Source organism: Schistocerca serialis, chromosome 9, assembly GCF_023864345.2.
Source record: "Schistocerca serialis cubense isolate TAMUIC-IGC-003099 chromosome 9, iqSchSeri2.2, whole genome shotgun sequence".
NCBI lineage: Eukaryota > Metazoa > Arthropoda > Insecta > Orthoptera > Acrididae > Schistocerca > Schistocerca serialis.
In genome coordinates this window covers 146,046,641-146,070,007 of record NC_064646.1, presented here as the reverse complement: position 1 = coordinate 146,070,007, position 23,367 = coordinate 146,046,641, and the positions used below count along the sequence as shown (strand labels likewise).

The 23,367-nt window shown below is 35.2% G+C and overlaps 1 protein-coding gene across 1 annotated transcript in view; it reads left to right on the top strand.

Annotated features, from left to right (window-relative positions):
• The window catches only part of LOC126418443 (cap-specific mRNA (nucleoside-2'-O-)-methyltransferase 1), a 273,835-nt gene that overhangs the window by 197,140 nt on the left and 53,328 nt on the right, over positions 1–23,367 (top strand). The window contains exon 14 of the mRNA XM_050085206.1: positions 14,380–14,593. Within this exon, the coding sequence (XP_049941163.1) occupies positions 14,380–14,593 (214 nt within the window). The remainder of the gene's footprint in view (positions 1–14,379; positions 14,594–23,367) is intronic.

The following is a 23,367-nucleotide window of genomic DNA, read 5'->3' as shown; positions in this document are numbered from 1 at the left end:
CCCATCTTTGGCTTTAAAAAATCTCTTTATGTTTGGTGAAGCAGCAATGTTAATGTGAAGGGGCAAGTAAATGAAAACCAAACACATGGAAAAAACTAAATAAACTGGTTATTATTTCAAAAGTAATCACCATAACTATTAATACATTTAACCCACTGTGAGACAATGTGGTCAGTGCCTTCCCGGAGAAATGTTTGCGGTTTCCTACAGAACCAAGATTGTACCCGGGTGCACAACTATTCAACCGAAGCAAATTGATGGCCACAAGTGTCTTTCATCAGGCCTCCAAAAATTTAGAAATTTCATGGGGAGATATTGGGACTGTGTGGTGGATGTGTAAGGGCGTCCAAGCGAAACTTCTGCAATGTAGTTGAAACACCCTTGGCAACATATGGTTGTTAGCAACATGTGTGTGGGCTCACATGGCATTTACAACTATCAGTTTGCCTTGGACAAAGAGGTGCATGCTTGGGTACAATCTTGTTTCCATTACGAACAACAAACTTTATCCATGAATGCATTGAATGTCTTGCCTCACAGTGGGATAAACGTGTTAAAAGTTACGGTGATTACTTTTGAAACAATAAACAATTTACTTACTTTTCTTCCATCTGTCTCGTTTTCATTTGATTGCCTTTATAGCACTCTTATTTTTAGCTGTTTTCATGTGGCCTTACTGTGACCCTTTCCTTTATGTACAATAGAAAATTCTCCAGCACATAGTGTGCAATAAACAGGTTTATTGCTGCTGTAATTATACAAACCAAAACTATTCTTGTTGCAGATTAAGATTAAATACACATTTCTTTTGTTCATTGCAAAACAATAAGACAAAAAATGAATACAGATAAAATGATCAAACAGTGTGGATGAGATACTTCACACACAAAAACAACAAAAACTGTTGCCTCTGTTGTGTTTCCAATTGAGTAAGTGAAAATCTGCAGAGAAACTGGTAGCCACACATCCCCATAAATCTCAGTGCTTGCTCTGAGCAAAAACTGTTGCCTCTGTTGTGTTTCCAATTGAGTAAGTGAAAAGCTGCAGAGAAACTGGTAGCCACACAGTCCCATAAATCTTAGTGCTTGCTCTGAGTTCTGCTGAGATAGACAACAGAGTACTAGAATGTTTAAATATGCATATTCAGACATACAAGTCTAAAATTTAAAAAAATTCTCATCAGTCATAAAATTCTCAAGCGCCACACATTTTGTAATCCTAGACAGCAGAAAAAGCTGGGCTAATCACGAACATATGATAAGCCTAGATATAGGTGAGTGGTTGCCTTTTCCCCGTATTTCTCCGTCCAGAAATATACATTATTGTTTTACTATCTTGTGAGTTAGACATTTATTGAAAGTATTGAATGGTAATGTTTCCCAGCCAGTTCATATTTTGAAAAAGCCACAGGTACCCTCTAGTTTATTCTAAAAGTTGAGTATCTCAGAACACTTGATCAGTCACGGTTGGGTGTGCACCCAGGTTGCACCAGCTGAGACCTGCTTCATTGCCAATCCTCCATCACTGAAAACTTTGACATGCTCCAGAGACCACTGCTAGGTATGATGCAAGGGCATGCTGAAAAGTAGTGTCTCCAAATTTTTTATGTGAATACTCTTAAAGCTTTTTAAATGAAACAAACTGTATTAAAATTCTACATCTTTATTTTTCATGTCCGCATACTCATTTCTCAACATTGTCACCCTTGCAGTGAACAACACAGAAGAATAATCTCAAACTCAAAGATAAAAAAAATGTAGTGGCTGGGATGACATTACTTAAAGAATGCAAAAATGAATTAATAACATATTTAATAAACAGTTTAGTTGGTTAGGGAACCTTTCCTGAACTTTCAAAAATTATTGAAATATGACCAATGTATATAAAGGGTGAAACCACTGACATAAATAATTACAAGTCAGTATCATTGACTTAAACACTTAACAACCTGCCTGAAAGATTAATTCTAGGCCAAATGGAATCCTTCTGTAAATACAGGTCTATTAAACAACTTGCAGCATTGGGTCTGAAAAGGGTGATCCACAATAACAACAGTAGCAACTTTTTTTCATGAACTGCTGAACAGACTGGATAAAGGAAACAAAGTTCTTGGGACTTTTCTAGATTTATCTAAAACATTTGATCCTGTGAATTGTGCAGTACAGAACTCTCAGCTGTGGTAGTATACTTGGGCCATTCTTGTTGCTTATATATATTAATGATGTAATACAGTCACAAAACTCAAAACTTGTGAACTGTGCTGATGATACTTCATTTATTAGTTGGGGTCATGTTGAGCAGTTATCATTCCAAAGCAACAAAACAAAAAACTTTGAAATTATCACAGACCATCTAACAATGAATAAATGTACATTGAATAAGGACAAGAATGTAGTAATAAAGTTCTTGTTAAGTTATGATAATACTCATATTGAATCACTTTCTACAGTTGAAACATCTGATAAATAAGTTTTAAGGCATTTTGATTGATGAACATCTCACAAGGAAAGGGTATGTCAGCAACATCTGTAAAAAGATTATGAGTAATGTTTGCTTACTTGCAAATATAATATCCCCCCCATCTTTTAACAAGTGTAGAAAATTTAATCCATTCACATTTGCAATATGGGATTGAGATTTGGGGTGGGGCACCACAGTCTACATGGACAGGATTTCCAGGCTTCAAAAGAGAGCAATTAGGATATATGCTAATATAAGCAAATGCCAGTCTTGTAGGGAATGCTTCAAAAATTATGATTTACTGACTGTGTGTTCATTGTATGTCCTTATAACTATAATGTTTGTAAAAGAAAATGACGAAATAAGTGTAATGAACAGAGACATCTATAATTACAATATATGAACCAGATGTCACTATCATAGGATACTGACTAATAAAAGAGCTACAGATCCTTTGAAACTGGGAGAAAATTCTATAGTAAGTTGCCAGATAACATAAAGCAACACCATGGCAATCTTTTTAAGAGCTAGTTGGAACAGTTTCTAATTGAAAGATGTTTCTACTCACTTAAAGAATTCTAAGCTGCAATACAAATCTATGTTTACGTACTGCAGTTTATTAGTAGCAGTAACTGTTTATATAACAGTGTATAATATACTACTTGATTTATACATTAATTATATGTATGCAATGATATCATTGTTATAAATGCAGAAAAAATGAGAATGTCCAAGACTGTAAAGTAATATGGACAAATAAAGATTATTATTATTATTATTATTATTATTTCTCTTTCCTGTCTCAGACGTTATGTCTGGTTAAAAATGGAAAGTGACACGGACCTTGATCAAGCGTGACTTCCTTTTAACTGTATGGCATATGTTACACTGCATTTAGGAACTTTGGGGTAATTGAACATGTATCAATAATTACAGATTTCTGTAATTGTATGTATACGTTTGGATGTAGCTGTATTGCGTTGATGTACTTGTGGATATTGTGTGGTATGACTCCTGTAGTTGATAGTATAATTGGTATAATGTCAACTTTATCCTGATGCCACATGTCTTTGACTTCCTCTGCCAGTTGGATGTATTTTTCAATTTTTTCTCCTGTTTTCTTCTGTATATTTGTTGTATTGGGTATGGATATTTCGATTAGTTGTGTTAATTTCTTCTTTTTATTGGTGAGTATGATGTCAGGTTTGTTATGTGGTGTTGTTTTATCTGTAATAATGGTTCTGTTCCAGTATAATTTGTATTCATCATTCTCCAGTACATTTTGTGGTGCATACTTGTATGTGGGAACGTGTTGTTTTATTAGTTTATGTTGTATGGCAAGTTGTTGATGTATTATTTTGCTACATTGTCATGTCTTCTGGGGTATTCTGTATTTGCTAGTATTGTACATCCACTTGGTATGTGATCTACTGTTTCTATTTGTTGATTGCAAAGTCTGCATTTATCTGTTGTGGTATTGGGATCTTTAATAATATGCTTGCTGTAATATCTGGTGTTTATTGTTTGATCCTGTATTGCAATCATGAATCCTTCCGTCTCACTGTACATATTGCCTTTTCTTAACCATGTGTTGGATGCGTCTGGATTGATGTGTGGGGATGCGTCTGGATTGATGTGTGGCTGTGTTAGATAATATGGGTGCTTGCCATGTAGTGTTTTCTTTTTCCAATTTACTTTCTTCGTATCTGTTGATGTTATGTGATCTAAAGGGTTGTAGAGGTGGTTATGAAATTGTAGTGGTGTAGCCGATGTATTTATATGAGTGATTGCTTTGTGTATTTTGCTAGTTTCTGCTCGTTCTATAAAGAATTTTCTTAAATTGTCTACGTGTCCATAACGTAGGTTTTTTATGTCAATAAATCCCCTTCCTCCTTCCTTTCTGCTTAATGTGAATCTTTCTGTTGCTGAATGTATGTGATGTATTCTATATTTGTGGCATTGTGATCGTGTTAGTGTATTGAGTGCTTCTAGGTCCGTGTTACTCCATTTCACTATTCCAAATGAGTAGGTCAATATTGGTATAGCATAAGTATTTATAGCTTTTGTCTTGTCTCTTGCTGTCAATTCTGTTTTCACTATTTTTATTAGTCTTTGTCTATATTTTTCTTTTAGTTCTTCTTTAATATTTGTATTATCTATTCCTATTTTTTGTCTGTATCCTAGATATTTATAGGCCTCTGTTTTTTCCATCGCTTCTTTGCAGTCGCTATGGTTATCCAATATGTAATCTTCTTGTTTAGTGTGTTTTCCCTTGACTATGCTATTTTTCTTACATTTGTCTGTTCCAAAAGCCATATTTATATCATTGCTGAATACTTCTGTTATCTTTAGTAATTGGTTGAGTTGGTGATTTGTTGCTGCAAGTAGTTTTAGATCATCCATGTATAGCAAATGTGTGATTTTGTGTTGGTATGTTCCAGTAATATTGCATCCATAATTTGTATTATTTAGCATGTTGGATAGTGGGTTCAGAGCAAGGCAGAACCAGAAAGGACTTAATGAGTCTCCTTGGTATATTCCACACTTAATCTGTATTGGCTGTGATGTGATATTATTTGAATTTGTTTGGATATTAAGTGTGGTTTTCCAATTTTTCATTACTATGTTTAGGAACTGTATCAATTTAGGATCTACATTGTATATTTCCAATATTTGTAGTAACCATGAGTGGGGTACACTACCAAAAGCTTTTTGGTAATCAATGTATGCGTAGTGTAGCGACCTTTGTTTAGTTTTAGCTTGGTATGTCACCTCTGCAGCTATTATCAGTTGCTCTTTACATCCTCTTGCTCCTTTGCAACAGCCTTTTTGTTCTTCATTTATAATTTTGTTCTGTGTTGTATGTGTCATTAATTTCTGTGTAATGACTGAAGTTAATATTTTGTATATTGTTGGTAGGCATGTTATGGGGCGATATTTAGCTGGGTTTGCTGTGTCTGCTTTATCTTTAGGTTTCAGATAAGTTATTCCATGTGTAAGTGTATCAGGGAATGTGTATGGGTCTGCAATGTAACTGTTAAATAATTTATATCTAAAAACAAAGATGATGTGACTTACCGAATGAAAGCGCTGGCAGGTCGATAGACACACAAACAAACACAAACATACACACAAAATTCTAGCTTTCGCAACAAACGGTTGCTTCGTCAGGAAAGAGGGAAGGAGAGGGAAAGACGAAAGGAAGTGGGTTTTAAGGGAGAGGGTAAGGAGTCATTCCAATCCCGGGAGCGGAAAGACTTACCTTAGGGGGGGAAAAGGACGGGTATACACTCGCACACACATACATATCCATCCACACATATACAGACACAAGCAGACATATCGAGGAAGTACAGTACATACTGATGAAACTAAAATGAGCTCTAACATGGAAAGTAAGCGTTTCCGGACACATGTCCACATGTCCACATAACACATTTTCTTTCTTTGCGTGTGAGGAATGTTTCCCGAAAGTTTGGCCGTACCTTTTTGTAACACCCTGTATACTTGCAAAAACATCATACAATATGTAGAACACAGTAAATTGCACCTTATGCTCTATCCTGTGAATCATGTCTACTTGTGATATGCCTAACAATGAAAATTATTTTTCTTGTGGAATAACTCTGACTTTCTCAATGTTGAAATAATTTTCATCAAAACATGTTTATCTATTTACAGTCTTATTTATGCGTAATGTAGCGTTTTTCTCTGTAAAACGTAAATATTTTTTGCTTTCAGATATTTCCTCTTTCTTGTAGGAGAACACGAGTAGGAAAAAATAGAACATGCAATATACTTCAAATTTTAGAACTCCACACATGACACAATCTATAGATCATTGATGTCACACAGACATTCACAGCGTGGTCGGTTGCTGATTTACACAGATGCACAAAAGATGCATGCACTTTGAGTAGTCGATTTTGGCCAGTTTCTCACTTTTGTAAAACGGTCTTAAGAGTCAACCAGCTAAAAAGAACTCAACAGGCTGGTCCCCTGGAGCAATCAGCATTTGGGGAGGAGAATTTCAAAATTAATATCATACATCTGCTTCAAAATTTATTTTTGTTGATGAAAATGGAAGAATGGACTTTCAAGAAGGTGCCACACACTTATATTCTGCAGATATTAGCAGTGGCTATTGCAAATATGAAATTTGTCAAACAGCTATGAAAGGCATTTTCTGAATAGAAAACACAGCAAAAAAAGTAAAACATCTGGTGAACTAATGAAAATTAGCTGAATCATCGTATTGTTAGTGGGTAGGGTTTCTTATGGTTTTGTGGCATGATTGTTAACAAACAAAATTAACATAATGAATGCACATAATGGAAGGAGTGAAGGTAACAATTCATTGTATAGTTGATGTATTGAGTGATCGATAGGCATATTAACATTGCTGAAAATGTTACTAAGCCCCCCCCCCCCCTCCCCACACACACACACACACACACACATATGCACGCATTGACATTGTTAAATTGTACCAGCCAACTATAATGTGGTTGGCTGGGTCAATATGACTGTGCATGTGTTTGTGTTTTCTCTGTTAGTTTGCCCTGGATGAAGTCACTGTCCGAAAGATTAGCAATGGTTATTGCCTTCTTTGTATGGTTATCAACCACTAATACCTCATTTATATAATGAGTTGTTACCTTTACTTCTTCCATTATTTGTATTCAATCCTGGACTTTCATTACCTTATTTACATAATGAAACTATCAAACAACAAACTTGAGAAAACTGTTGTCTCTATAACAACATTTGATTTAATTGCTTTGCTGGAGTACAGAAAACTTCCTTGCTCCATCTCCCCATCTGAAAGACCAATGATGTTTGTTAATCACCAACATTATTGACATGCCACACTTGGGTGTAATGGGTAGGTAATGTGTGTCTCATGGCCCATGAAGCAGTCATTATGTGCGTATCTCTCCAAGCCTGCATGAATTGTTCTAGTGACCATATGCCATGCACCATGCACTCACAGTTGGCCGGTATTCCTGGATGAAAAGAAATTACAGTACATCAACAATACCAAGTGAGCGTTGTTCAGTAAAGGAAAGAAAATACTCATATCCTTAGACCCACCCACGCTCAATTAATTCCATGTCACATCCTCATCCAGTTACACAATTTGTAATATATGAGCACATGTTATTGTGGAGCATGGGTGGACCAACTTTGACCAACTGGCCAAGTGTTTCGTTTATTTTTATGTCCATTTTTTGCATAGTCACAATAATAAATTTCTGTGACACTTGCTCCTAATCATGCAATCGAATAGGCTTTCTGAGCAGGTAGAAAGACTGGATCTACTGGCATCTACTTGTGCAAAAACTATGTGCTTTGGATATATGACAACTACTTTTGACTATGGAAATAGGATAGCCCAGAACTACGAAGAATGACAGAAGAGAGAGAAGGTGAGAAAGAGGGGAACTTCCCCAATTATCCCACCCACACCCCCATCCCCCTCCCCCAAAAAGAAATGTTGATCTGAAAATACATGTTATCTAAGATCACAATTCTATGCCATGAATTTGATACCAGACAAACACTGAATACTTCTGTATTTAGAACACTGATGATACAATTTATTATGGATCACAAAATAAAACTGACCTGGAAAATATTTATAAGACTGGCACAGAATTGACCCATGTTAATGAAACTGAGAACTGAACATCATAGACGATGATGTAAACTGTGATTTCAGTGCAAAAATAAGTTGCTGTCACATGCTCTGTTCTGAGTACTACACTGTGCATTATATTTGAGTGAGTGAATGACAGATGCAGATTTGATTAAGTGTTTGTATTGTATTGTATTTGTATTTTATTGTATTTATTTAGCATCCATGTCATCGTACAAACAATATTGGACTTGTCATACATAGAAATTAACAATATAGAATATACAAAATGAAATTGTCTGCAATTGGATTTGTCATACACAGAAATTAAAATAAAGAATCTACAAAATGAAACTGTCTATAATAAATGACAGCAAACTTACAGTTTCTTTACGTATAAATGGTTTATAGTAATTTGTTTCTCGGTAACAATATATAACTAGTACTATAGATGGTAAAGTATAATAAAAGCTGAAACAAACAAAGATAGAAAATTTGGAGGTTAATTTGTAAAGTCATTTTCTTGGTCTTCAAGTTATTCATTTATTGAGTAGTAACATTTATCAATTAAAAAATTTCGAAGTTCCAATTTAAAAGTTGTATTGTCCTTTAAATCTTTAATGTACTGAGGCAGTGCATTATAGAGCTTAATGCCCATGTGGCTTACATGCTTCTGAGTTCGTATTCTTCTTACTCCATTTTTAAATAGTGGCACTTTTGAGATCATAAGTCGTTGAGGAAACACACCTTCACCAAAGGATAAATTTGCAATATGTGCTAATGGTTTTGCAATCTGCACTGCAGTCCTTATTATTATTGAAACTGGTACTTAATCAACACCTGCTGCCATTTTTGGTTTTAAGCTTCTAATCACTCTAATTACGTCCTGTTCATTTGTTGAAGGAATATTCATGCTGCAGGCAAGCCTTGGAGCATGTATTATTTTTTGTTTTGTGAAGTTTAAGTTTAATGAATGTGGTACACTTAAAAATAGTTATTAATATAGTTTGCCATTTCCTTCATTTCTGTATTGCAATTTTCACTGCTTTTGGGTACTATTTCTTCCTCTTCTCCCAAGGTAGTAGTTTCATTCCTCACAATGTCCCATATAGTTTGTGGTTTGTTGTCTGAGTTACTGATTAAATTGTCATTATATAGCAACTTTGCCTTTGCTATTGCCTTTCGGTATATCTTTCTGTATGTTTTTAAATATTCTACAAAGTGTGACATGAATATAGAAGAAGAGGTATTATATGCATTATTTGCACTTGATTCTGATCTCACATCTGTCCAGCTTTCATTGGTTGGACAGTTAACAAAATGTGTGCAGTTTTCTTTAGAAAAAATTCTTTTATAAGTGTGGCAAAATGTTTTTTTCACAGGCATTGGGGGAACGGTAAGCACAAGAGCATTGTGATCAGATAAACCAAAGTCAGTGTTATTGACCTCCACTTCATTGGAATCTATGTTTGATAATATATTATCTATGAGGGTCTGTGATTTGTTTGTTATTCGGGTAGGACCTATTACATGGGGTAACGTGTTAAAACTGTAAAATATTCAGAAATTTATCTTTAACCATATTATTGCACATAAGATTTATGTTAAAATCCCCACAAAGAAGCACAGTAGCTTTTTCATTGTACCCAATGTTTAACATAATTTCTAGTTTGGACAAAAATTTATCTGTATCTCCATATGGTGACCTGTACACAATCATCACTATCATTTTCCTTTGCTTACCATACAACTCAATAGCAGCTGCTTCAAAATGCTTTTCTACACTTAACTTTTCAATATCACGTCTTCTTTTGAATTTTGTCCCTGTTTTTGTATAAATACAGACACCACCACTTGTGGCATTTTCCCTACAGTAAGAGCTAGCTAGTCTAAAAGGGTGTATAGTGATGTTGTTTAATTAATATTCCCTACACCAATGCTCTGAAAGACATAAGCACTCAATGTTAAACTCATCTAAAGCAACTTCTAGTTCAAGGTGTTTATTTCTTAGAGACTGAATATTTAGATCATAACTTGAAAAGAATTTGATGGGAGCCTAGATTTAGTTACACTTACAGTTTGTTCTATCGAACTGGTCGTAGATAAGTTGGTTGTCTGCACATTTGTTGAAAGTTCTATACTGCAACTTTTCCTGTTCTGGGGTAGAAAAAATCCTGGTTCATTCTTGAAGGTCATTTTTCCATTCTTCAGTGTGTCGGTTGTCACTATAGGCCGCACTGATCTTGTTTTTCCATTATTCTTGCAACTACTTGGAATAGTGGAGTGTTTCCCAGAATTATTGATCTTGCTTTCAGACTTATGTGTGCTTGTTCCAACAGGAGTGAGCTGTACTGCATTTGTTATTACATTGGTTCTTGAAGCTGTTGGAGTACATAAATTGTTTTGGGCTAGTCCTTTAGGCACAGCTTTCATAGTTAGAGGAGGTGCTGTGGTTGTTACCTTTGTATCTGTACACATATTAGAGTACTGTGTTGGGTCTTCTGCTTCCATTTGTAATATAATAGGATCATCATCTTTCTTGTCAATAAATTTCCAGATGAGCTTTTTTATTTGCGTACAGACATATTGCTTTCCCATATTATTCAAATGCATACCGTGTCTGGTATAATGCACTCTTTCTAAGCCATCAAGTATTAAAAACAATGTATTTGTGAAAGCTTTGGTAATCTTTTCCACTTTTCTGTTCGTGACTTCAATTTCCTTGTTTACACACGAACTTGGAACTAGATCTTTTCTGAGAGGTATGCTTGATAACACTACATTTAGATTTTTTAAATTATTCAAGGCCCTTCTAGCAGATCTGATGGCTTCTCTGGTGTTGTTTTGGTAGACATCATTTGCACCACCAAATATTAAAACAATGTCCTTTTTAGTTAGTTGGCCTGCTAGTGTTTTGCAGTCCTGTGTGAATTCATTCATTCGAGCACCTGGCTTAAATATACCTGTTGCATTAGCTTGTATTTCTTTCAACATTTCTGCTATTTTTCGTCCGTGACTGTCAGCAAGAATAAGTATTTTTCCTTGAAATCCAATGTGTCCATTTGTATTGTATTTGTGTTCTGGTCTGTCGCTTTTTTTTGTAATGTTCGCCTTTATTTGCTCTGTTGCTTATATCAACACACTCCATAACACATGCACTTGAATCTATTGCTGTCTTATTTAGGCTTCTGAACCCTTCATTCTGCATTTCTTTTTCACTATTTACAGTTTTCATAGGTTTTGTTTTGGATGACCCATGGAATTTCATGTAACTTAGCAGTTCAGTATTTTCCTTTCGAAGTTTTATTATATCACTCTTTAAAGAATGAATTGTTGATTGCATATTTACCATACATTGTTTTAGAAGTTCAATATCAGCTACACATGTTGTACATGGCATATTTTTACCTCCAATGGCTGTATTTTCATTCTGAGAAACATCGCACACTTTCTGCACAGGAACCATTTTCTTTCGCTTCTTAAGTGACACTATTACACACAATAAATTTTGGATCACAACAGACACTGAATCTTTCGCATATTACACTTTTTTTTCACACTTTACGTTTGTATTTTCAGCCTAACACACTCGCGATTTCTTACTGGCCGCCATCTCCTTGTATTTACTCAAAAATGAGTAAATATGCATGAAAGAAAAAGAGGAACATGGTTTCTTAGAGATGACGTTTAACAATTTAAAAGTTTTGTAACTATTTATTTATTTTTTTCATTACATATTCCTGAAAAAATAACTGTTACCAAATAGCACCATCCATATTCCTAAGTAAAGAAAATACTTTTGATTCCTCCTTCGAAACTGTTCAGTTTAGAAATTGCCAAGCACTTTAGTTTAGCAATTTTCTAGATGTGATTCTATTTTCAAGCTAAATTTGTTACATCAGTGTTAGTCAATATGTTATTTTATTCTGTTTATTGATTTATTTATCTTGGCAAGATCAAGACCCAAGACCCTCTCTCACATGCAACCAAGACACCCTACATATTTTACTCTAGCCATTACCCACAGCTGCACTCGCATATCAATAATATTGTTATGATGGGTGATAGTAACATCAGCTACCCTTACATGTATGCCACTTTGGGTAAGCATAGCTCATGATTGTGCAACCCCCCCCCCCCCCCCCCCCCAAGCTGTGTTTCTAACGCACGATGCATGGGCATGTGCAGTGTCGCTGCAGGAGAATGGGCAGGAGTGTGCATATATGTATTGTTTTATGGAAATAGCTATACATTTCACAATATGCAACAATTGGTGTGGAAATTTGGATTAACCACATTGAAGTTTGTATAAGGATTGTGTTCATTACTTTGAAACATATCCTCTAGCACATATCGACCATTGGAAGCATTTTCACAAATATGATAAAGATCAAAAATAGGAGAGAAAATAGCTTTTTCAAAGAGTGAAAATTTTTCCCTAATTTGTGTAATATTCCTCAAGTCAGCAAGTATCTTGTACTACAAAGTGATCGTTGTTCTTCCTCAGGGTTCAGGCTATCTCCATACCAGATATCATCAAAATTGATACAACAGATTAGTCATCAAAATGTAACAGACAGAGATACTTTTTCATTCATAATATTAGTATGGATAAAACTTTGAATTTCGATATCTTTGTTCCCCATGAAAATTTGTCGAACAGGTGTTAGAGAAGCATACTTGAACAGACAGACAGACAGGTATGACAGCTTTACAGATTTATTATTAGTAAAATTATGTTGATAATGACACAAGTTATAAAAATACATGAAAAGAATAATAGTTACTGTAGCAAAAGTGACAGTTTGTACTAGTTTATAAAAAGGGGACCAACAATGACAGATTACTGTCATGTAGATTTAACCTGAGTGTGCAAGTAATGGATTGTGAGAGGAAAAAAAAGAGTAATGTGTTAGAAAACAAATAATGAAGAGAGGGGGAAAGAATTTGGTATCACTGATTGAGAAACAGAAAGAGAAAGAAGAGTAACTGATATAAGATGCAAGAACTTTCTTTACTGTTTTACAAAGAGAAACTAGCCATATGTGCTAATTTTTTGGGTAACAGTTATGTGGTTAACTAAAGGAAGTGCTTTAGCATTTTCTTAAATGCAGCAGGGCACTGAATTTCAGTGCGCAGACTAGTTTGCCTGAAAGATGGAGAGCAGTAATAGAGAAGGAGTTTGCAAATGTTTTTGTTTCACAGACAGGCACAGCCAGGACATTAGACATGTTCTGATGAGGTGGCAGGTACCTGGTCTCTGATGTGAGGTATTGGGGCACATGCACACAGAGTAACTAAAACATAACCTGTGGCAGCTGTGTAACTTGTTCAACTACAAACATTCTAGTGGGTGCAAGTAGCATTGACATGGTCAAACAAAAGTCTTACTGCACATGGCAGCAGTATTTTCTGGCCACTTGAGGCACTTATATAAAGTACACCCCATTTCTTTACCATTTCCTGGTATGTTATTGGGATACTGTCAAGAAGAAAAGGGGAAAAATTTTTCACAGAATTCAGAACTAATTAATTTTGGACGGTGTACAAAAATTACTTGGGACTTCTAACAATCCTCAACCTGTTTAAGGTTTTCCTAACACAATAAATGTGCTAAGGGTCATGGGTGTTTAATGAAATAGTATTACTAAAACTTTGCACTATTTTGTCAGAGCAACTGTTTGTCATCTTCAGATGAAGGTAATCTAGTGCTGTAGCAACAGCATACAACACATAAGATGGTGCTCAAGAGCTGCAATAGCGATTTTGAAATAATCTAACATTTTTATCATCGTCCTTAATTTTGCTCATTAAAAGACAGTGAGCTTAAATGTTGTTCTTTGATTGGGAAAACCACTCATGAAAAGCATCACCCTCAAAGTATTATCCTCAGAGCTTACAGAAGCAATACTGTGATCCCAACAGCACCTTCCGAATGTGTCTGTAGCATTTTGTGTTTTTTTGACACTATAGATCTGTATGTAAAATATGTATGCTCTCTTGCAATTGTGATTATTGTGTTACATGTTGTTGATGTAGCTAATATTAGATGAAAGAATTACAGTATGAGAACCAAGTGTTATCTTTAGATTTTGTGTTTTAAACAATCATTATTAATTTCAACATGTAAATGAAGGAAACTGCAATGTCAGCCTCATATTGTCATGAGATGCAGCTTCAGTGGAATGTGTATCAAGACAACATCTTTAGATTTTTCAACATTTTGTGATAATACTGTCTTTCCATATTATGCTTGGCAGTTACTACTTTCTGGTTGGCAGGGTTGGGCCGTTCAAAGGTATACCGGTATCAGTCAGGACAGTGGATTCGTGAGCAGAGTACACTGGAATTGAGTCCTGATACTTTGGTGCTAGCAGAGCCTGTGATGGAGCTTAAGGGTGAAGGAAAGTCTCAGCGCAAAATAAACACCCTACATATTATTGATGCTGTCTCTCTTGGAGGCACTGATGTCCATAATTTACATATCAGTGAGCGGTTAGTATCTTCTGCATTATGGAGTGTGATTTCAGATGGGTAATGTTAAATTTGCACTTAACTATTTTCCTTCTTTCTTGTATGTGGAATATACTGAAATAGTGAGTGAAATTTATGGAATTGATTGCTTCTCCATGCAGGAATAAAAATATCAACAAAAGTTGCAATTGTTTTGACTGAAATTAATGTACACTCCTAGTGCTTATTTAAACTGTGGTTTCAAGGACATAAATGACCCCTCCCCATACCACTTAGGAAGGTATCTTTACAAATCAAACTTACATCTTGCTTCATGAAGCAGACAGAATTATCAAATCAGTATCACCTTGAAGAAAGCTGGAATATGTAATTGATATTGACATGTAACAAGTGCACTCCTAGGTATGTAATGTGTAGTGAAATTGCAAAACTGTTTCATCATTCACCACAAAACTGAAATGAGGAATCTCCACCCCCACCCCACCCCAATATCTCCTCTCACACCCCATGCACAATTCAAATCCTGGATATGCCCTTGTATAGCTTTATAACTAAGCAACAACTATTTGTGTGTGAATGGGTTGGTTCGGAAGACCCTTGGAGACGACAAATTCAACTAAGTTTCTTCATAAAAAGTGTGTAATAAAAATGAAGACAAGATTTGTGATTTTTACACATCACAGTATTTTCCTTGGGATGCAGAAATACATACATACTGGTCCCCATAAGAAATCTTAATGTTAAGAATTCATAGTGTTTATTATGTAAATGAAATGCACTAGTCTTGTGTATGCGGCGTTGTGGCTGTAATGAGAAGTTCCAGTTTGAGGTATAAATTTTATTCATTTTTTACATAAAATATTACAGAGTCAGTTATCAACAATGACAATTTTTTCAGAATAAATCACACATGCAAGGCTGCAAAATTTTAAAAAAAGTGATCCTCAACCCACAGAGAGGTAGCCATGTAATATAGGAAAGCATTTTACCATTTCTTGAGGAAAGTACTCATTTTATGAATCACAAATAGAAAGCTGAATCTTCAAATGGCAGTAGACATATTAATTGAGATTTGATTTTTGCTGCTGCTACTCTACAAAGTGAGTTGTTTGAACTTGTCTCAAAAGCTGTCAGGGAGCTTTAGCCTATTCCTGTCTGTGCAGTACTTTCCAAATTTGTCAGTTTCAACTCCTTAACTGTCAAGAAATAGTTTTTTTTTAATCCAGTTGTAAACAGTGTTAGCCTAGAGCAAGCAACTGGTGTGTAGCAGAAAACATTAAAAACTTCAAAATCACAGTGAATCTCAAGAGTTGTTACTGCATGTCACAGATTTCAGGTAAAGCATGCTACAAGCACAAAACAACAGCGCATTATGTCACTTACAGGAATCAGTAACTTAATAATATACTTCAGATAGATTTTGATTTAATTACTTTTCCTTTAATAGTAAAATTTGAGAGTGAAGAACGGTTTTGTAATTAGAACCGAACATTTCAGTACAAAAGTTTGACCTCTTAATCTTCCAGAGGAAAGATTGAATACTGTGAACCCATGTACCTTGAAAGCATAATATTGTCAAAGACTTGATGACACTACCCATATAATTGATTAGAAAAGGACTTAATATAAAAAAGAAATACAAAAGAAACATTAAGTATATTTTATGATATGCAGAAAAATACTCAGTTTTATTGATAATTTGGTATCTTGTAGTAATTCTCTTGACATCACCACAATCAGTAGCCATTTGACATCCACTACTCGATAAACTCCATTTCTAGTTTTTTCCATGTGTTATGGTCTTCAGCTGCATGCAACCATTTTGCCTCTGTACATTTTCCAGTGGCACATATGCAACTTCCAGTAATTCATTATCTTTCTTACCTCTTGGTATCCAGCAAAGTACTTCCTTGTTACATCTAAAATTCATCCACCTAGCTACACTATCTTGCCACGTCCCTTGATTTTCATTGCAGACACATTTACACCTTCCACTTCCAGATATTCTATGATCTACTTGGATGTTATCCTGTCTCTTCTGGTGCTTCAGAACACAGCTCTCCATTTCTCAGTGAGCAAACCTCAGCTTTTGATTGGCATTGGCTTTAAAAGTCGATGTTGCACTGGTGTAAATCACAACTAATATGCTGTGAGGTGAACTTTCTGTTTCAGACACGTCAGAGATATAGTTTCCAAAACTCTATTTAGTTTATCACAAGCATGCTAGGATGTTATTATTCTTCTGTGTATTTCCTTTCCATCTATAAATATGAAAGCTCATCCAACAAGTCTGAGATTTAATTGATAACTTGTCCAATTTTCTTTTCATTGTGCTGGAAGCACACTGTTTAAAGTCTTATTGTAATTGATTTTCATACCAACTTTCAAGTTTGCTTTATGAATTTTTTGGATTATTTGTTGAAGTTTATCCTCACTTGGGGCAAACAGTACAGTGTTACTCAGGAAACAATATGATTCAGATGTGTTCCATTAAACTGTATTCTTTCTTAGTTTATCTAGTTTTAAGGATCTGAAAACTCCCTCTGGGCATAATGAGAATAGATGTTTTATGATATGGAATCTACTGGCGTGGCTTAACTTGAAGCTCTTACTTTCCCACTATCCTAAATTCTCCAGTGTTCTACTGCAGGTTGAATCACTCCTTTGCTTTGCAAGGGTTGTCAGTATGGATTATACTGAAACTAAGACAGAAATTTTTCCACAATTTTGAAACCCCATGTGATGTAATTCAGTCAGTCATTTCTGTAATTTTGTTCAAGATTTGCAAATAATCCATTGTGCCATGTCCACTTCTAAATGATAATTTTAAGCTGACAGGTCTACAGTTTTTTTAATCCCTTGAGAAGTAGTGTGATAAAGCATTGTTCCAGTTTTGGAGAATTTTATTACTTTCCAGAAAAATAAACGATTTTGCAACTTCCTTTTTCTTTTTTGCCCAATATCAACCCATTTCTGTTAAACATCATCATCTCCAGATACCTTTCCTATCTTCATAATTTGAATGCCTTTCAATACATCACCTGGAATTATTTCCACAATATCATTATTTTCATTATTGTCAGTCTGTGTTTCTGATTAGTTTCTTGACATCTATAAATATTTAAAGAAGTTATGGAATGATTGTACAGTTTTCTCATGCATGCATGCATGCATGCATGTCATCTTAAATGTTGAAATGTGGTGTCTATTATACAAATGTATTTGTTATTTCTTTTTTATGCTCATATTGTTTTGAGCTGTTCCTTTTTTGTTATATTCATTTTATCTCATCATGATGTCATATAGACATTTATAAAGAGATTTGTTTATTCTTATATGCTATAAAATTCCTGATATTGTTTACTTGAAGTTGTCATCTGATCTTTAATTTTACCTTGTTACATTTGATTTTTTGTGTAATTTTATTTTCATTGTACCTGAAACTTTCTAAATAAATACTTCTCCTTTTTCATGATCTATTTTATCTCTGTTTTCGAAAATGTTGAACTTCTTTTGTGGTTCTCAGTCTGAAGACTGGTTTGTTGAAATTTTCCAAGCTAGTCTATCCTGTGCAGATCTCTTCATTACTTTGTAACTATTCCAACCAAAATCCATTTGAACCTGCCTGCAGTTGTCAAGCTTTGATCTTCTCCCGTAATTTTGCCTCAGGATGAACCTTATCAACTAATACCTTCTTTTAACCAAGTTGTGCTACAAATTTCTGTTCTCTTGAATTTGATTCAGTACCTTCTCATTAGTTGTTCTGTCTACTCATTTAATGTTCAGCAGTCTTGTGTAACACCACGTTTCAAAAGCTTCTACTCTCATTTTATATGTACTGCTTATCGTCAACGTCTCTCTTCCATATAAGCCTACTCTTAATACTTCTGGGTGGTTACTCCTGGGTATTAGACAACTGTAACTATTTCCAGCTTTTTCACCAGTAGTGTAACTATGCGGCATTTGATTTTGTTGCCTAATCATGCACAACTGCATACATATTATAAATGTGAAAGTTTGTATGCGAGTATGTTTGTTACTCCTTCACGCTGAAATAGCTTGACAGTTTTGCAAGAAATTTGGAGTGGAATTAGCTTATACCCTGGAGTAACTCATAGGCTACTTTTAAAAGTGCATGTTCAAGATATTTAATGATTTAAAAAATATAACATGAAATATGCAATGATAATTACTCTTAGAAAAAGCTATTTCCTGTTTTATTTTTGAACTGTATCATATATGTGAAAATACTTTTACTCTTTAATATGTCCTTACATAATATAATTCAACATAATGAATGCAATGCTTATACAATCCACCATACTCCCATACAAGCCTACTGCATTTTAGCCTCTGAGCGTCAGTCAGTCAGTCAGTCAGTGATACAGACCTATAATAGGTACTTGCCTACCATCAGAGTGCCACCATTAAACCATACAATAGAGTTGTATTTCCCCAGGAAATATATTTACTTACTTTCAGTTGTACTGCTGCACAAATATGGCAAGGCCTGTACAACTGGTGAAATGGCCACTGCTCTTCTTCAGGAACCATATGTCTTCACAGATACTCCTGTGATGTGATCATACCTACATAGGGCTACCTTTATTATTAAGGCATGCAAGCCACCCCAACACAGCAAGAGCCATGGTTCATTGGGAGAGTGGGAGCAGTTGCTTTGTTGTATGATAAAATATTGTATTATGAGTGATAAAATGTAGCAATGTAATCAGTACCATTTTAAGTGCTACTTTGTTCTTTCCGATATTATATCTTCATTCCCCCTCATCTCATTCTTGCCAATCTATCTGAGGTTCGTGCTCAAGGACTTATCTGTATGTTTATTTATCTGTTGGTATATGCGTGCCTTCAAAGTCTGTTCATTGTTGTTTCTTGGTATCTCTCTGTCATTTTTTGATTAAACTAAATGCAGGTGCCCCGGCCTTACTTGTAGTTGACTAGCTGGTCCATTACTGTTATCTTGATGGATTTGTTAATGACATAGTCCCAGTAGTTAGAACTTTGTGCCAGAACTTTTATACAGTTGTAATTCATTCCATGTACTTCTGATAGAAGCGATGTGTCACTACAGTTTGGTTACAGTAGTCAAGTATGCTGCTGGTATTCCTAGCAGTGATCTTCAATCTCTGTATCCATCATGTCACATTGGTGAGGAGATTTGATAGATGCCAAGCTGTCCAAAGTTGTCATTATCACTACTAAATAGTTCCAATGTTTTAGCAGGTGAGAAGGAAACAATATTTATATGATAGTTTTCAAAAACATTTCTCTAACTCTTTGTTGAAGGCATTTAACTTTCATGTTAGTGCATAAACCTGGATATCTCTTCTCTGATCCTCTACAGTAAAACATATGAGGCCAATTCAAACGACAAAAGTTCCATAAAATTTCGAAAAGTCGTGTGATGGGGTTGTATGTGGCAGTAGTGTTTCTTAAGGCTCAGAAAGTGCTGACAGGTGATAGAGATACATCACCATCAATGGTCAACCTGTCTGGGCACAAGTCAACTCAAGGGCTTCCTTTTCTGTAATGTTGATTGCTTGCCTCATCTGCTAAAGATGACTATCTTCCATGAGACAAAAATTATTGTGCTGAAAGTTGCAGATGGGAAATGCATCCAGTCACCAGGAACATGTTGTTGTTCTTATAGTCTTTAGTCCGAAGACTGGTTTGATGCAGCTCTCCATGCTACTTTATTCTGTGTAAAGCCTCTTCATCTCTGAGTAATTACTGCAACATTCATCCATCTGAATCTGCTTGCTGTAATAATCTTTTCATCTCCCACTATGATTTTTATCCTGCACTCTTTCCTCCAGCACTAAATTGGTGATTCTTTGCTGTCTCAGAGTGTGTCCTACTAACTGATCCTTTCTTCTAGTCAGTTGTGCCAATTTCTTTGCTCTCCATTTCTACTCAGTACCTCCTCATTAGTTTACATGACCTGTCTACCTAATCTTCAGAATTCTTCTGTAGCACCACATTTTAAAAGCCTCTATTCTCTTCTTGTGTAAACTTTTTATTGGCCATGTTTCACTTCCATACATGGCTACAATTCATACAAATACTTTCCAAAAAGACTTTCTGACACTTAAATCTATTCTCAAAGTTAACAAATTTCTCTTTTTCAGAAATGCTTTTCTTGTCTTGCCAGTCTACATTTTATATCCTCTCTACTTCAGCCACTCTAAGATTTTTCTTTTGCATCCTTTACTGCCTGCTCAATGTACAGATTGAATAACATAGAGGATGGGCTGCAACCCTGTCTTGCTCCCTTCTCAACCACTGCTTTCCTTTCATGCCCCTCAACTCTTACAGCTGCCATCTGCTTTCTGTACAAGTTGTAAATACACTTTAGAGTCCTGTATTTTACCCCTGCTACCGTCAAAATTTCAAAGAGAATTTTCAGTCAACATTGTCAAAAGTTTTCTCTAAGTCTGCAAATGCAGTGAACATAAGTTTGCCTTTCTTGAACCTATCTCCTATGAGAAGACACAGGGTCAGTATTGCCTTGGGTGTTTCTACTGTTCTCCAGAATCCAAACTGGTCTTTGCTGCGGTTGGCTTCTACCAGTTTTTCCATTCTTCTGTAAAGAATTTGTGTTAGTATTTTGTAACTATGACTTATTAGACTAAGAGTTCGATGATATTCACACCTGTCAGCACCTGCCTTCTTTGGAATTGGAATTATTGTATTATTCTTGAAATCTTAGTCTCATACATTGTGCTTAACAGATGGAAGAGTCTTGTCATGGTTGGCTCTCCCTAGGCTGTCAGTAATTCTGACGGTATGTTGTCTACTCCCAGAGCCTTGTTTCAACTTAGGTCTTTCAATGTTCTGTCAATTTTTTCTTGCAATATAATATCTCCCATCTCATCTTCATCTGCGTCCTCTTCCATTTCTGTAATATTGCCCTCAAGTACGTCTCCGTTCTATAGGTCCTCTACATACTCCGTCCACCTTTCAGCTTTCCCTTCTTTGCTTAAAACTGGTTTTCCATCTGAGCTTTTGATGTTAGTACAGCTATGAATGTGTATCACAAGAATAAGTATTGTAATGGTTATGGTAAGATATCTACTAGAGAACTCACGTGATTTGAGTCCTATCTTAAGTTATCTGTGAAATCAAACAATTGCTGATATTTGTGTAATCAGTCTCTTACCAATGGAATGTTTCCAGTCTGGCTAAAATGTGCTGAAGTTAAGCCTCTTTACAAGATGGGGGATGAAAAGACACTGTCAAACTATTGACCAATTTCGCTTTTGTCAGATTTTTTAAAAATATTTGAAAAGGTCATGTTCAACTGTCGTCTTAAGCATCTAACTGCAAATAATATATTGTCCAAGTAACAGTTTGGGTCCCTTAAGGGTTGCGATACAGTGAGAATGTATTTAATTAATTAATAACAAAAGAGAGGCTACTGACATTTTCTGTGACCCAACAAAAGCCTTTGATCATGTGAATCACACCATTCTCTTAAGTAATTTAGAATATTATGGTGGCAGTGGCAGTGCTGCGAAATGCTTCAAGTCTTACTAACAGGAAACAAATGGTGACATTTAGAATTACCTGTGGAGTAAGCAGTCAGTCTTCATCTGATTGGGAATTAACTGCATGTGGTGTCCTTCAAGGTTCCATCTAGGGTCTGTTGCTTTTTCTTGTGTGCATTAATGACCTCTCTTCTGTTACATTGCCAGATGCTAAGTTAGTTTTGCTTGTAGATGATACAAACATTGCCATAAATAGCACATCAAGTACAGATTTAGAAATGGGTGCTAATTTTCACTGACAATAATAAATGGTTTAAGGCTAATTTACTCTCATTAAACTTTAAAAAGACCCACTTTATGCAGTTCAGGTCCTGTAAGAGATTTCCTTCCAGCATGTGAATCAAATGAAGAGACACAGATTGAAGAGGATAACAATGTAAAATTTCTGGGATTACAACTAAATAATAAATTCAAGTGGGAAGGGCATACCACAGAATTACTGAACATCCTAAACAAGTCTGTGTTTGCAATGCAGATGATGTCATATGGAGACATAAATATGAAAAACTTACCTACTTTGCTTACTTTCATTCGGTTATGTCACATGAAATCATATTCTGGGATAACTCGTCAAACTGAGCAAAAGTTTTTTGAGTGTGAAAGGGTGTAATAATTCTCATTTGTGGTGTAAATTAAAGAACATCATGTTGAAATCTGCTCAGAGAACAGGGTATTCTAACCACTACTTTTCTTTATATTTGTTCCTTAATTAAATTAGTTGCAAATATGTCTCTATTTCCAATCAATAGCTCAATACAGAGTACAACGATTAGGGATAAGAACAATCTACATAAAGACCTAAAACATTTAACCTTTGTCAAAAAAGGGGTTCAGTATTCAGGAACATAGATTTTCATCAAATTGCCAGCAACCATTAAAAACTGGGTTTCAGATAAAGTACAGTTTCAACAGAGTTTGAAAGACTTTTTTTATAGGCAACTCCTTCTACTCTATAGATGAATATCTTAACAGGGACTGTTAGACCAACTTAAGTAAAAATTTCTGTTAGAATTCTTTTTTGCCAGAAGTTGATCACAACAGTCAAGATTAGGTATTTTTGCGCATGATAAATTTGTTTAAAGTGTGTAACTGTGTTTCATTCTGATAGTGTATTAATTATGTACATATAATCAGTTCCAGTTTACTCTAACATAGTTGCATATTTTGACAATCTACCGACAAATGATCAGGAAAGAGATTATTATATTCAAATGTTCAATGTTTTTT